The 16539-nt window shown below is 44.0% G+C and overlaps 1 protein-coding gene across 1 annotated transcript in view; it reads right to left on the bottom strand.

The window, feature by feature from the left end:
- Positions 1–16539, bottom strand: part of LOC144763009 (sodium-coupled monocarboxylate transporter 1-like) — a 797300-nt gene that overhangs the window by 195277 nt on the left and 585484 nt on the right. The window contains exon 9 of the mRNA XM_078648324.1: positions 10313–10425. Within this exon, the coding sequence (XP_078504450.1) occupies positions 10313–10425 (113 nt within the window). The remainder of the gene's footprint in view (positions 1–10312; positions 10426–16539) is intronic.

Raw genomic sequence — 16539 nt, 5'->3', positions numbered from 1 at the left:
TGTTGTACATGTAAAAAAAGAGATGGTTTGGGCCTGGCAAGTGAGTGCACCAGCCAGGTCGAAATGGCAATTATAAACTGCACACACAGACACTGTAGTGGCAGGTTTGAGACATGTTTGCAGTGGATAGCAAAAAAAGTGCTGCAGGTTCACTAGTATCATTTGATTTACAGGTCATTGGCACATACATTGCACTGTACTAGTGACTTACTAGCAAATCAATTATGGCGAAACCAAATACCATTACATTTTAAACAGGGAGCACTTGCACGTTAGCACTGGTCAGCAGTGGTAAAGTGCCCAGAGTCCTAAAGATAGTAAAATTGAATGCAACACACAGTCAGAAACAGGAGGTCAGAGGTAAAAAGACAGGGGTAGCTACTCCAGGTCCAACAGCTTGTGTCAGCTTTCAAGTGAAAGAAAGTTTTAAAGTTTTACTCACTAACAGATGGTGTTGGAATTTCCTTCCTCTTTGCCCTGGTCCCAGGATGTCTGGGAGCACAACATGCTAGTCTGAATTTCTTTGTGTGTGGGCTGAGGCAGCTTCTTTGAAATGCAAGCAGGGCTCTCCACAGCTCAGCCCCCGCCACCCTGACAAAGAACCAGTTCCCCTACTGTGGGACTGTGTGGAAGAAATACACAAAGGCCAACTGCTAACTACAACTAGTCATGTGATCCAGAAAACAGACTACATGCATCAAATGGTTATGACAAGAAAATGCAACTTTCTAAAAGCAGCATTTTCTGAATTGTGACTTAAATACAACTTTTCATTAAATAGGATTATCAATTATAGTTCCTTAGACATCAAACATGTATCATAAGCTCTTTCAGATGGCCACGGGGTATTCAGGAGTTACTGCAACAAGCTGTCGGGGTTGAGGCCTTTTACTCCTGATGTCTCTGGTCCCAAGCTACAATGTATCCTGAGCAACTGGGCCAAGTACCCCTTCTGCACTTGACTCTCAGTAGTAGATGTGAACGAGCAGTCTAAGGATCCCTCAGAGAGCTTGTGAGGATACAGATTAGTGAACACAGCGCACAACTCAAAGAGCGCGCAGTAGCCAAATGCTTATTTTTATAACCAAAGAAGTATTACATTTCTACTTCTACTCATTCAAACGAAGGTGACAACAGACAAAAACACATTTTCCCTTTGAGGTTGGGACTCCAATGTTTCATTGGCAAGTCCCTGTTCCACCAAATCCTCACAATGTGATTGGGGTTATTCCCCGTTTATTCGTGCCGGCATGCAGGCAATGCTCAGTAGCAGGCCTTAACTCAAGAGTCCCTTTTGACTCTTAAAATACGGTCAAAAGTGCCTTACGGCCACAGCGCTTTCAACAGCGAGTCCCACAGCACCCGATAGGCCCATAACAATTCTTACCCACTCCAGCAGGGACTAAGTGTGAAGAATCTTGGACGGTGCTCTGTCTGTGGGCACTCTCAAAAGCTCCTGTCCTGCCCTGGTGAGTCGGCTGTACGTGGTCATAGTGAAAGCCCTTGGCAAGTGCAGGCTCTTTCTTTATCCCACGTAGTCATGCTCCAGCAGCAATCAGAGGTGTTTCTGTGCTCCTCTTCCGGTGTAAATGCCCATGCTCCCAAAAGGGAAAGGATGATTCCAATGCTCCTGAACTCAATCTTGCTGAGGTTGTGATGCTCCCAAAGTGTCCTCACTCATTCTACATGGTCAGGTCTTTTACATTTCTCATCAGAAGGCTAATCTCTGTCTCCCTGATTCACTTTTAAGTCCCCTATCATCATATCCTTTCTGAGATGTGTTCTGGACCCTTCCTTGTGATCTTTCACTGAATCAAAGAGCACCCTTTAATGTGTGTCTGGGAGGATTCCTCTACCTCCTCCTGTCTTCACCAGGCAAGCCTGGGCCTCCCAAAATGAAGCCCATGGCCCTCCATGTAATGTACCATTACATGCACACTTGCACTCAGTCTATGTACACAGCAGACACAATGTCCACCACTGTTACCTCCATGTATTGTGCCACCACAAGGACACTTACAATCATTACACACATTTACTGTGTGTGCATTTTTTAGAAGCCTTTCTGTATTGTGCCAGTTGCAGGCACACATACAGTCAACACACACATTCACCGAGTGCTCACTGCATAGCATGACACCCTTCATGTGTTGTGCTACTCCCAGGTACACATACACTCAGTACATGCACTCACCATACATGTGCTGTATAGCACTGACCTATCCCTGTATTGTATGTTTCCCAGTCACACATAAATCCAGTGCTGAGCAACCACTCCTGCACTGCCCGGCATGTCAAATGTAACTGAAAGAGCACAGCAGCAGAACTTTAAAAAAGTGAGCGAGGTTGTAGGTCTCACTCCAGTGTCACCGGTTAAAAAGGACCTAGTCATTCCCACTGATCCCTACACGGTAGGCTGCTACCACTGCGCTTGTGCTTCTCAGCTCCTGGTGAAGACAGTAGCCTTCCATCACTACAAGGGTAGTGCTGTGAGCCCCCCACCCGGTCCAACTGGATCACAATCCATGAGACAGGCTTATGTCTTGGTGCACACGCATGATCTGCGTTTGCCAATGACAACAAACACAGTATAGTTTGGCACTAAGGACAGGGGTACATGTAAATTTCCTTGCAGAGGACTCTTCTTTAATGTAATAACAGCTCAACTTTAATTTTTTGTGTGAAATGTGAACAGTATGGAGGACAAAATCAAGAGATGAGGGTTATTAGTAATGCTGCAGAGACACCGGCGGGACTTTATATTCCTACAATAAATGCATCTGTACTACAAGCAGTGCTTGCACCAAGGTCACATGGGGTGGTCATACTAGCGGGCAATTTGTCCACTTTGTCTTAGATTGTATGTTGTCTGACTATTAGTGCTGCTATGGTGCATTAAAAAGTATTTGAGTTGGGGAACAGGTGGCACTAATGTCTGTGTATCTCCCCTATCACGCTGCGCGGAAAATATTTATTTTTTGCTCTTGCAATGGAAGTAATAATCGTGTGTGGTGATTTCACCTGACCATAGATGATGGGTGGTAGGTCTGGGGTACCTAACTGGGGTATCTAAAACATTGCTTATAATTACAAAGGGTCGAGTACATTTACCTCAGCACTTGGGCTAGTTGACATATATGTCCCATAGACAGACAATATTTATAATATTCAAGGCATATAAGTCCTTTCCAAGAACTCATTACTTCTCATACCAAAGGCCCACCTTCACAGATCAGATTTGGTGATGTGTGATTTCTAGCGCAAGATTCACGTCACTTTTCGCTATGGGAGGTCTTTTATGCAAGAAAGGAGTGGTCCGCTATGAGATGGAGATCCAATATTTGAGAACTGAATGATTGGAGGCAAGCGTGCAAATTTGGGAACATTGAGGGCCACTGCTTTAAGGAAAACATGGGGCAGTGCAGTCAGATGCTGTAATATGGGAAGTATACAAGCATTGGTCAAATGCCTTGTAACCTCAGAGATAATGGGGAAAAAGGTGAATCTAGAGGATGAGAGCAGCCTCAAAGCTCTATTGGATTGGAAAAGTTCCATTGTTATAGCAAGTAGTCCAAGGTGCTTCAAAGCGTACAACCTAATAAACAAGAGCGTCACCATTGACTGATAATGCAGAACATTCTGCTTACAGTTCCATGCAAAATATATTATATGACATAGGTAATAAAGTAGACAAGTTAATGGCAGGGCCCACTAAACAGAAGGAGGGTATCAGGTGGATTGACCTGTCGGAGTACGAAATTGGCACATTATTGACAGGGAGTGCACAGGTATAACACAGGTATAACTGACTGCCTAGAAAAATGTCAGGGCCAATGCTACTGATGTTGGAGGGAACGAAAAGGGATAATATCTTATCTTGGTATGGCCAGTTACTGCCCAATATCGCTAATGAACTTGAGACAACGGTCCTGGCCAAGGTGCTGGCGAACCACATCCATAGGAGAGTAGGATATTCAATTTATCCTGATAAGTCGAGATTTGTGCCCAGTAGGGGTGCAAGATTGAACCTCAAGAGGTTATTTGGGTGTATGTTGTTAGACCTGTCAGCCTCGGCATGGTCTTCCCCATAAATGTTTGCCTTCCCATCCACCTTCGGCTGACCCAGGACCATCTCTACTTCAGGAAGCAACTCAAGACCTGGCTTTTCGAGCAGTAGCGGACTCCTCTCCCCCAGCGCCTTGAGACCCCTCCGGGTGAGTAGCGCGCTATATTAATGTTATGATTGATTGATTGATTGATTGATTGACTGTTTGCTGAATTCTTTTTTGATTGCATACGGACTATGTGCACTTTACCACTGCTTACCAGTCCTAAGGTTCTTGTGCCTACTCCTTAAGAACTTGGTAGCTTTGCCTTAAACCTGATTGGCATATTTAATTTACTAATACCTCCCTAGACCTTATAAGCATGAAAGGCTCAGTCAACATTTCACGTATGTGAGCCTGTGATCTAAAGATCACAAGCAAATCTCAGCAGTGGGTGCTGCAGGTGCTCAACTATGTCAACTATCTTATCAGCACATGTTTCGTCTCACTCACTCTTATTATCTTATTTAATCCTTCAGTATTATTGATGGCACATGTGGGCAATACTGGCTGGTTATTACCCTCTCTGCAGTTAAGGAAGGCACAAAAATGGGTGTAATTAACAGCCATTATTACCCGGCAGGTAATGGAATTAAGACTGTCATCAAAGAAGGAGATCTACCGGGGCAGGAGCTGCCTCTAAACTGAAAGATAGCTTTCACCTTTGGCGCTGCCTAAAGTACTTTCCTCTGAAGCAGCGGTTTGAAACACAGCTCTTTGGGAACTTCCCAGCTTCTGCTGAGAGGGATGCCCAGCCAACCAAAGAAAAACAGAACGTGCATTGGCAAAGCCAATAGGTCTGGCTTTATATGCTAACTCCTAAAAATATACATATAAACAAGCTTGCAGTTGTGTATGCCTGTGTTTTCTGCATTGGCAGATTTAAAACTAAACCTAGTGGCTTTGTCAGTACTTTGATTTTTGTGTGCCTGATTTCTAACAAGCCCAATAAGGGTAGGGCCTAAAAGGTCTCCACATTTATATCAGGGTAATTTAGCATAATTCATATTGCAAATCAGTAACCATGATGTTCTAAGAGATGGGCAAATCCATGAAGCTAAAATCCACTTTTGCAAGGACACCATGGGATTTCTTTTTCAAAGTAAAGTAGGCTGGGTCCAAACTAATGATGAATACTAAAACACAGGAGATCAACGGCAGTGGTCGTCGATTAGAATATCATTGTGAAACACATCTTTGTACTGGTATTCACATCGTACTTGAGCCACATAAGACACAGGTAATGTTGCTATTAGTTCAATAATGCCTAAATACATAACAATAGAGGACCGGGGCAGCAACAGTTTAAGTTTGACATTATGGGGCTGCTATTGTGGGGTCTAAGTGATCCAGAATAGAAAATATAAAAATATAACAGCTGATTCACTCTCCCCCAGCACATACCTATGACATTGAATAGACAGGTGAACCTATCCACAAAGTTAAATTAGGTTATAAGCCTAAAACATTTCTGTGGGATGAGTTCTCCACCATCAGCAAAGAGTTCTCTGCACCCGTAAATCCCTTTCAAGGGGTGGGAAAGGTGCAGTCAAGGCATGGTTAGCCTTGGGAGTTTGTGAACGCTCATTAGCAAGCACAATTGTGGTCAATCACTAATTCCTCATACACCTCTTTTCACCACAGAAACTGTAGGATATTTACTCCAGCACACTGCTGCAGTTATTTATTGATTTATTTATTTATTTATAAAGTTTTATATAGCGCGAAGGATATCTTAGCGCTTTACAATTGGAGGGAAAGGTAGGTAACAATTGCAGTACAGGCGTCAAAAGGAATACCTACCGAAACACATATCAAATAGGCATACCAAACAAAAAGGTTACAGTCTAAAGGGGTCCACAAAGAATAAGATAATAACTGGTAAATAGAGAACTGGTAGAGGGACAATTGATTAGTAAAGAAGAATAACAACCAGTGCAGGGCTTAGGTTTTATGTCCAATGCATTTGAGTGAATGATCCGAAACCCTTTTAAGGTGAGAACTTGTTTATGAGGAATCTTTTTACTTCCAGTTTGAAGGCAACCTTGGAGGAGATTCTGCCTATTTCTGGTGGGAGAGAGTTCCAGATCTTCGGCGCAGAGCCGGAGAAATCTTGGTGATACGTTCTCTTTTTGCAAAAGATCTGTGGTTTCAGGAGGAGAGAGTTGGCACTCCTAGAAGGTTTACCCCCTCTGGTTAATTCTAGATTCTGAGCTAGATAACTGGGGGTTTTGAAATGGAGGGCTTTGTAAGACAGGCAGGCAATCTTCAGCTGTATTCTTGTTTCATAGGGTAACACATTTAGGGATTTTAAGAATGGGAAGATGTGCACATTTCTTTTGGTACCAGTAACCAATCTGGCCGCAGTATTCAGTGAGGCCCTTAGTGGGGCTAAGGTATAGTTGGGAAGGCCACAGAGCATAGCACTGCCATAGTCTATCTTCGGCAAAACAATCGCTTGGACCACTTGCTTGAAGTCAGCGTGTGGGAGGAAAGGTTTCAGATTCCTGCGTATCCTCATCAGGTGATTAGCTTCCTTGCACACATTGCTAATATGATTCTTCATGTTCAGATGCTTGTTCAGGGTGATTCCGAGAGATTTGACTGAGTCAATAATGAGGGGGGAGCAGTTGAAGGCAGTGTGGTGGTTAATCCAAAGGTCTAACTTGGGGATGTGATTTGGAGGATAATTGAGAAAGAATTCTGGTTTGGAGGTGTTGAGAAGGAGGTGGTTCTCTGTTAACCAGTTTAGACTATTTAGTAGGGTAGTTTTGAGTGATATGAGGTTATCCAGGGAGGAGATTTTCAGATAAAGTTGCATATCATCCCCACACATATGGAAGAGAACATCAGTGGAATTTAGTGCATTAGCAAATGGTTCCAAGAACAAGTTGAAGAGTATGGGGGATAAAGTGGACTCTTGGAGGACCCCCATGGATACTGGTGATGGCTGGGAGAGAGAGTGGTTTGCCTTAACTCTTTGGGATATGTGGTGGAGGAATGACGGGAACCATTGCAGCCCGAACCAGAAAGGCCATCCTGTGCTCCAAAATGGATAGGAGGTTCTCATGATTAACAGTGTCAAAAGCAGAGGAGAGGTCAAGAAGGATAAAGAGGCAAGATTCATTTTGGCCAAGAATTCTTTTAATGTCATCCATAATGTGAGTGTGAGCCGATTTGGTGCTGTGCCCACTCTGAAAGCAAGATTGATGTTGGTCAAGGAGGTGGAAATTCTCAATGTGAGCACAGAGTTGAGATTGGATGCATTTTTCTAGGAGTTTGCCTAGAGTGGGGATGTTACAAATAGGGCGGAAGTTGTTAAGGTAAGTACTATCGGCAGTAGTTTTTTTTAAAAAGTAGGTGTTACCTGTGCAGCTTTTAGACAGTCCATGATCGTGCCTTGTGACTGAGATGCATTGACAATCTTTGTCCAGATGGGGGTGACGACATCCTTGAATCCTTTGAAGATGGAAGGTGGCAACGGGTCGCTAAAATGATTAGAAGGGTTGATACTCTGAAGAATCTTGTTAATGTCTCTTTCACTGAGGGGAGTGAAGGTGCCCCATGAGGCATTGTTCTTAGTGCTCAGGCTAATCAGTTCGATCTTCTCTAGTAGGGCCGGGGGGGCATACCCACCGGATAGCAATAGAGCCTTCCTGGAGTTAAGATCAATATTGATGAGTCTTGATTTCTCAGTAAAGAAAGCAGCCAGGTCATCTCATGAAGCTGGGCTGACTCCAGAGTCCAGGCGATTTGGTGCTTCCACTGATCCACTTTCTTGGGGTGATTAGCGGCTTGATTAATTTGGGATCTGAAGTAGTTGGCCTTGGCGATCTTGGTTTGTTTCTTATAGGAGCTCCTTACTGTTCTAAGGATTTTTAGCTGGTCCGAGGGTGCTATGGATCTCCAGGATTGTTCGATTGCCCTAAGGTTGCGGCGTTCCGAGTTTAAGTTGTCATTGAACCACAGTTTAGATATTTTTGTTTAAGCATTATTTTGTTAGAGTGGAGCAATGGAATCCATGATGCTAGAGATAGTAGAGTTGTAGAAGTCAGTGAGTGGATGTACTTCAGACATGTCAACTTGGGAAGAGAGGGCAAATTTACAGTGGGTTGCTAGATCGGCTGTATTGATATCTCTGAGGTCTCTTTTCCAAATCTTCGATTTTGTTGGTTGAGCCTTCCTCAGAGAGACCTCCATGTTGATGTATAAGAAGATGCTGTGATGATCGGACCAATTGCAAGGGGTAATGGTATCAAGTGTGATGATGTGACCTTTGGTGATGATGAGGTACAGAATTGCTCCATTATTATGAGTTGGGCGGTCACAATGTTGAATCAACTGGTGATCACTTAAGAAGGATTTGAGTCATGTTACAGCTTGGTCATTGGGGTTAGACCAGTGAAGGTTAATCCCTTTCCATGGTGGGATGGGAATGGATCACCACTAGATTTTCTGGAGGTGCTGGAAAAGTGCTTTCTCCACAGGCAAAAACATATTTTGCCCTTGGAAAAAAGAATTCATTTACACAGGGGATCCTATTCCCCCAGTGAAGAATTCTCTGCTACAGGGTACTCCCTACAGGAGCACAGGACCCTGACTGAAATATCACATTACATTCCCCATAGTACATCGGGAAACCTGCACCTTGCTCAGTGCTGCAAGAGTACTCTTGGAAATGTTTTGTGAATAGAAAATGTCCGAAAAACAGGTTTGGATGAACTACGTCTCCAGGGAGTCAATGGTCAATTGGACCCTGTCCACCCTGAACCCTCACGGAATTTAAGAATCAAAACTGTTTCTATCAGAGGGAGTTAGTTATAGTTCTTACAGTTCTGTCTACAAAAGATACATTGTGTTCTTGCTTACTTTTTAGAATACAATCTAGCCTACATATGTCACATGTTATAAATAATCACCACACCAGTGTACGCATCCATCCTTGGCTAATCACAGACCAAGGTGCATATTTACATGCATGGAGTTAGCCTCCTTGGCTTAACGCCCACTTGGCCACATCTAAAACGCAGGGCTGCACCATATTTACAACAATAAGGTTCAGCCCTGCGTGATAATGGTGCAGACCTGCGTTTCCCCCTGCACTAACGCTAAATTTAGCAGCCTAGCGCCAATGCAGGCACCCTTGCACCATAGTGCAAGCGTGTCTGCATTGAGGGGAAAATGTGTTTATGTGCAGGAAGATCTCCCCTGCACATAAAAAATCTTTAAATGGTGTTTTGTCACTTATATGTGAGCTGCGTAATGCAGCACACATAGAAATTACAAAATTAAAAAAAAAATTAAAAAAAGATTTTTTATGTGCAGGAAGGGTCACCTTCCTGTACATAAACAATCAATGGCTTGTTACTGTTTCTATGTGTGCTGCACGAGGCAGCACACATGTAAACAGCAAAATCAAGGAGAAATAAAGTATTTCTCCTCGTTTTCCTGTTTAAGACCAGGGTCTTCCCTGGTCTTAATTTTGGCAATGAGTCCTATTTACCTTGCCTTGTAAATAGAAGGCCGCCTTAAAATCAATGAGTGTTGCGGTGGACCACACCACACCCATTGCCCTCCCCTTTCACACTGAAAGGGTGCCTATTTACAAGGCAGCGTTAAGCCACATTAAGTAGCTTAACGCTGACTTGTAAAATAAGGAAAAGCCCATATCACTAAAGGTGACATTCCTGTGGCGATAAGGGCTTCAAAATATGCCCTCAATTGTCAGATCAGTTCTGGGAGTGAGCACAGGGCAGAAAGTGGCCTATGGGTCCATCGTTGAGGTCATTTACTGTTAATGTTCTGGGTCATCCTACTATGGCTCTACAAACTGGGCAAAGTATAACCCTTTATGCAGTTGAATCTTAGGGTAGCAAGGGCCAGAAGTTAAAGGCTTCTCAGGTAGGTAGTGTGGGCAACAAGAACTCAGAACTCAATAGTCAGCCAAAAAAACAATAATTGTATTGTCAAGCCCAGTGCTTGCCTTTCGGACAAATAAAGTACTCTCTAATTGCACAGGAGGACCAGTACTGCTCAATTCAATTCAACACCCAGTGTGGTACCTCCGAACACGTTTATCTTATTGGCAAAACACTGGTTACCCCCCTCACTGTGGTCACCCGGCCATACACCCCCCCCCCCCCACCGCCGGTAGCCCTAACTTGATCTGTCCCAAAGCAAAATCAAGAGGTTAGGTAAAGACTTACTCATCAGTTTGGAGATCCATAATAATTTCCTTTCCGAGAGCGAGCTGCAGAAGGGTTTGATAAAGTCCTCTATAAATACTGTTGCTAAGGCACTGATGCTGGAAGATACAGTACTGAAAAAAACCAAAGCTGAATCAGAAGAAGACCACACTCATTTTTGGTGAACATTTTAATTGCAAGTGGCTCAGTTTACCACACATTTTATATTTGTTTATCTTGACCGAAATTCTTTTTATTTGCCTTGATACACAGTAGAGGGATCCAGAGTGATAGAAAGCAGCATACTCTTATCAATGTGCAAATTCAATTTTTAGGTCGAGCCTAGCGGCAGCGCACATGCACTGCTTGCTCTGCAAAACTGCTATAGAAGAGTATGGAAGAGAAGCCGCGCAGACTCTCCTCCCATACTTTTCATTGGCTTGTGTCATTGTCTTTCGGAAATGCTGCCTTCTGATTCGTTAATAGGCTTGTTAGTCCCTCCTTAGTACGGCCTCGTCTCCATTTGTACCCTTCCATGGCGAATGGCCCTTTTACTTCAGTGGTTACACGGGACCTGTTATTTAGCTTCTCTTACTGCAGGCCGGACATGCGCTGCTTCAGCTGAAACCACTGGTGTCTTTTAAGCAGCATGGCCTCCACCGTAACACGGGCGCCTGCTTTCAATCACTTTAACCCGGCATTATCTCGTCTCTGTTTCAACCCCCCAAGTAAAATGGATTTAGAAATGATTAGAGAATTAAGTCATGTGAATTCCAGGTAGCACATAATCCTGTGCTAATGGGCTGAAACTGACAACAGCACATCCGTGTTACATGTCATCTGTACTAAAGACACATGATTTTTTTTTTTTTTACAAAGTTTTATATAGCACAAACTTGTACCGAAGGTATCGGGTATCAGAGCGCTTTACACAAACACCAGTTGCATTAAATGAGGACATATTCATTTTTTTGTTAGGCACAGGGAGATTAAGTGATTTGCCCAGAATCACAGGATGTTGCGCGTCCTTGCCAGACTCAAACCCGGTTCCCCAGATTCGAGGTCGACCGCCCTAGCTGTTAGGCCAACTCCTTTCCTCGGTTTTTGTTTTGTTTTCAAAAGCCTGGTTTATTAACAACAACACCACCAATACCACTTTTGCCCCTTTGAAAACACTCAAAAATAAACGGCCTCATGATGCCCAGCTCTGGTTCACCCAGGAGTTGAAAGATAGGAAACTCGCCCTTCGACCAACCGAGCATAAGTGGAGAGTGGACTATTGTCCTTTAACTAAATCCATTTTTGTTACTGCTTTAAAAGATTACAAATCTGCCATTCTTGGGGCACAAAACGATTACTTCTCCGCTAAACTTTTGAATTCCTCCAACAAATCCAAAGATATTTTTTCTATAGTTAATGAATTAGCAAAACCCGACCGTGTGACCATTAAACCTTTGTCATTACAATCCCTCTGTGACTCCCTTAATAGCTATTTTTTTGACAAGATAATTAAAATTAAAACTAGCATTCCTAAGACCATCTCAAACCTTGATTTTGGTAGCGCTCCTGGGAATTCCTCATCCCTCCTAAATTTCCCCCTGATCACTCAAGAGATGTTTTTCTCTCTTCTTAGTAAAGTTCGATCTGGTTCACCTCTGGACAGCTGTCCCCCCCACATCTCTCGTAAGATCTTTCTCAATCTTCCAGGTGCACCACTCTCCTTACTCAACAACTCTCTTTCTTTGGGGGCGGTTCCTAACGCCTTTAAATCAGCAGTGGTCTCTCCCATCCTCAAAAAACCTGGTGCGGACCCTGTGGTCCTGAGTAACTTCTGCCCAATATCGATGCTCCCTTTTCTGGGCAAAGTCTTAGAGGCCTTTGTAGCTAACTGCCTCAGCACCTTCGTGGAAAACAGTTCTTGGATCCCCATCAAGCCGGATTTAGACCCCAACACTCTACTGAGTTTGTTATTTTGGCAGTTCATGATGAACTCAGAAAGGGGGCTGACCAAAACATCTCACAGGCCCTGGTGCTCCTGGATTTGTTGGCAGCGTTCGACACTGTCGACCATGCCATCCTTCTCGAATGGGTCGAGTACGCCGGCATTCGGGGCACCCCATTGAGATGGCTTGCATCATTTCTACAAGATCGAAAGCAAGCGGTCCGCCCCTCTACCTTCATGTCTAAGGCTAAAGGACTTACGTGTGGGGTCCCCCAGGGCTCTTCCCTTTCCCTATTATTATTTAACCTGTGCATTTTTCCTTTAATCTCAGAGCTTCAGAAAAGACCAGTGGTCATCTTTAATTATGCGTATGACCTTCAGCTCTTCTTCAATATTGATTCTCCCCCCGCTTCTATAGAGAATGTTCATTCGACTATGACGTTCATCAGTAGTTGGATGAATGCTAATCAGCTGAAGCTTAATCCTGATAAGACTGAGCTGGTCCTCACAGGGCCCCCAGGGAATCCCTGGAACTCTAATTTTTGGCCACTCTCCCTGGGCTGTCCACCACTTCCGTTCAACTCAGTTAAGAGCTTAGGAGTCACCATCAGTAAGGATCTCTCCATGGGACCCCAAATTAAATCAGTAGTGTCGGCCTGTTTTTTCCACCTTTGTCGCATCAGGAAAATTAGCAGATTCCTCTCCTATGATGCCCTAGTTCAAGTCACTCTGGGATTGCTTATATCCCCGGATTGACTACGCAAACTCATTGTACACCGGTATACCCGCTTACCAATCCCGTCAACTCCAACTTATTCAGAACCAAGCAGCGAGACTCATCTTCGGACAGCCAAAGTCTAGTCATACTAAACCCCTCCTTAAGAGCCTTCAGTGGCTTCCTGTGGCACAGCGCAGCCTTTTTAAAGTGGGCTGTCTGATTCACAAGGCTCTCTCTCTTCAAGGTCCTGCTTTTATAGCCTCCCGTATTCACCATTATATTCCGTCTTGAGCCCTCCGGTCCTCAGGTTCAAACCTTTTGTCTACCAGCTCCTTCAAGCGTAAGAAGCATGGGGGATTGAGATTTGCCTCGCAAGCCCCTTGCCTTTGGAACGCTCTTCACCTCGATCTCCGTCTTACCTCCTCCTACTCTCTATTCAGGAGGGCGTTGAAGACTTGCTATTCTCCCAAGCATACAATTAATTTTCTCCCCTCGCTGCGGTGTCCTCTGTACGTCCTCGTAAGCGCCAAGAAACCGTTGGTGTACGTGCGCTGTATAAATACTTTTTATCATATCATATCACCAATACCACCACCAATACTGCCACCATCAATATCACCAAAAATACCACCAATACCACCACCAACACCACTACCATCAACACCACCAATACCAATACTACCACCTCCACACCAATACCACCACCTATATCACCACCACAAATACCACCACCACCACCAGTACCACTACCAATACTATCACCTTCAATACCAATACCACGACCACCAATACCACCATCTCCACCACCACCAATACCACTACCACCAATACCACCACCAATACCACAAATACCAACACCACCAATACCACCACCAATACAACCACCACCAATACCACCAACACCAATACCACCACCACCAATACTGCCACCAATACCACCACCAATACCACCACCACCAGTACCACCCCCACCACTAATACCAACACCACCAATACCACCTCCACCAATACCACCACCACCACCAATATCACAACCACTAATACTACCAACAATACCACCACCACCAATACCACCACCACCAATATCACCACCAATACCACCACCAATACCACCAATACCATCACCTCCACCAATACTACCAACAATACCACCACCACCAATATCACCACCACCAATATCACCACCACCAATACTGCCACCACCAACAATACCATCAATACCACCACCAATACCACAACCGCCAATACCACCACCACCAATAACACCACCACCAATAGCCTCACCACCAGTACCACCACCACCAATACCACCATCAATAACAACATGATCAATACCACCACCTTCAATACCACCAATACCAATACCACCAACACCAATAACAACACCACAACTACCACCACCAATACCACTACCACCACCTCCATCAATACAACCACCACCGCCAATACCACCACCACCACCAATACCACCACCACCAATCCAATACCACCACCACAAATACCAATACCACTGTTAATACCAATATCACAAATATCACCACCACCAATTCCACCACCACCAATGCCACCACCACTTATACCACCACCACTACCACTACAAATACAACCACCACCAACGCCACCACCAATACCAATACCACCACCACCATCAATACCATTATCACCACCAATACCAATACCACCACCATCACCAATACCACCACCAATACCACTAATAATACCGCCACCACCACCAATACCACCATCAATAATACCACCACCACTACTAATGCCACCTCCACTACCAATACCACTACCACCAATACCACCATCACCACCACCAATACCCATACCACTGCCACCAATATTAATAGCACCACCAATACTAATACCACCACCAATACCAATATCACCACCACCAATACCACCACCAATACCCCACCACCAATAGGACAACCACCACCAATATTACTGCCACCATCAATACCACCAGTACTACCACCACCACCAATGCCAGTACCACCACTACAAATACCAATACCACCATCAATACCAATAGCAATATTGCCACCACCAATACCGCCACCACCAAGACCAGTACCACCATTACAAATACCACCACCACCTGTGATTATGAATAATTTTATGTTGTATGTTTTTGCTTGGTGAGCAGGTGTAACATTGATATAGTAACTAATATTTGAATGGAGTACCCGAATGCCAGGCACTAAGTTACGTGGTGAAAGAAAGGGATAAAGAGAAGATCAATAAAAGAAAGCCAGAGAGAAGAAGGGACTGATGAAGGAAGCAAGATGATAAGTAAGAATTTAAGAAAAAAGAAAGAGCAACTGAACAATCAAAGAGAAAAGAAATGAGTGAAATCTGGGTAGTGCAAAACACAAGAACAGAAATGTGGAGGTTTGGATTAATCATAGGTTTAGAATGTGTTGGTCACAGCACCTACTCTCTGAGCAGTATAGCTGCAACTAAGAAATACTCGCTAGTGCAGCCACAAATGTTTTGCCGCGAAACTGGGCCATGAGAGGAGGTTAAAAATAAAAAGAGAAAAGCTGGGGTAGGGGAGAAAGCAAAAAGCAGCGTGTGAGGAAATGCCAGACATCGAATGGGAAAGCAGCATATGAGGGAGAAGTAGTGGATTGAGGGGGAGCAATATGAAGGAGGCTATGTTTCCTTTCTGCTGCACGTCACAATAGCAGTTTTTCAATATTTGTAACTAGCCATTTTATTAGGCTCACGCCAACCAACATCCTACACTGACTAGCCCTAAAAGACGTTTGTGATTGTATGAGCTGCGTAACATGAAGGGAACAACCAGTTTGTTATACTTTTTTAATGTTTCACACACCGCTGAGTTTGTCAGTCTCTTAGTAATTAACTGTGATTGCCTTCCCATTCCACACGTCTAGGTTGTTCAGCCACCAACTCAATTCTGAACGAGCTTCTTGGTCTAAGCAAATCCGAACTCCGTACCACAGTCCGGATCTCAGGGCTCTTGCTTTGATCATCTGAAGGGCCCAATAATTGAGGGGTCCAGGAAAGATGGCTTCAATGGAAGACGAGAGAAGGCCTAGGAGTCTGGCAAGTTCTCTCAGAGATAGGTCTTGACGTTTCAACACATACCTTATTTATTTTCTGATTTTCGAGATTGTTTTGAGGGAAGAAGAAGAAGACAACATATTGTATCTACCGTGAATCCCAGAAATTCTATGGACCTAGAGAGAGTCATACATGATTTTTCTTTGTTTATGATGAATCCTAGACACTCTAGGAGATTCATCGCGAAGTTCAGATCCTGGACTAGTTGAGAGGCATCTTGGGACATAATAAGGATGTAGTCTAGATAAATGATTAGACTAACGGCCCTTGATCTTAGATAAGATACGACGGCTCTCATAACTTTGGTGAAGCACTAAGTGGTGGAGGAAAGGCCGAAGGGGAGTGCTTGAAATTGATATACATGATTCTTCCAAAGAAACTGGATAAAGGGTTGATGAATCTCTGCCATAGGAATAGTGAAGTAGGCATCTTTCAGGTCTAGTTTGACTAGCCAGTCTTTCTCTAGAAGTACATCCCTGAGAAGATGGATGC

Source organism: Lissotriton helveticus, chromosome 1_1, assembly GCF_964261635.1.
Source record: "Lissotriton helveticus chromosome 1_1, aLisHel1.1, whole genome shotgun sequence".
NCBI classification, from domain to species: domain Eukaryota; kingdom Metazoa; phylum Chordata; class Amphibia; order Caudata; family Salamandridae; genus Lissotriton; species Lissotriton helveticus.
The sequence above is the reverse complement of the archived record's forward strand: the minus strand, read 5'-3'. Positions and strand labels throughout refer to the sequence as shown.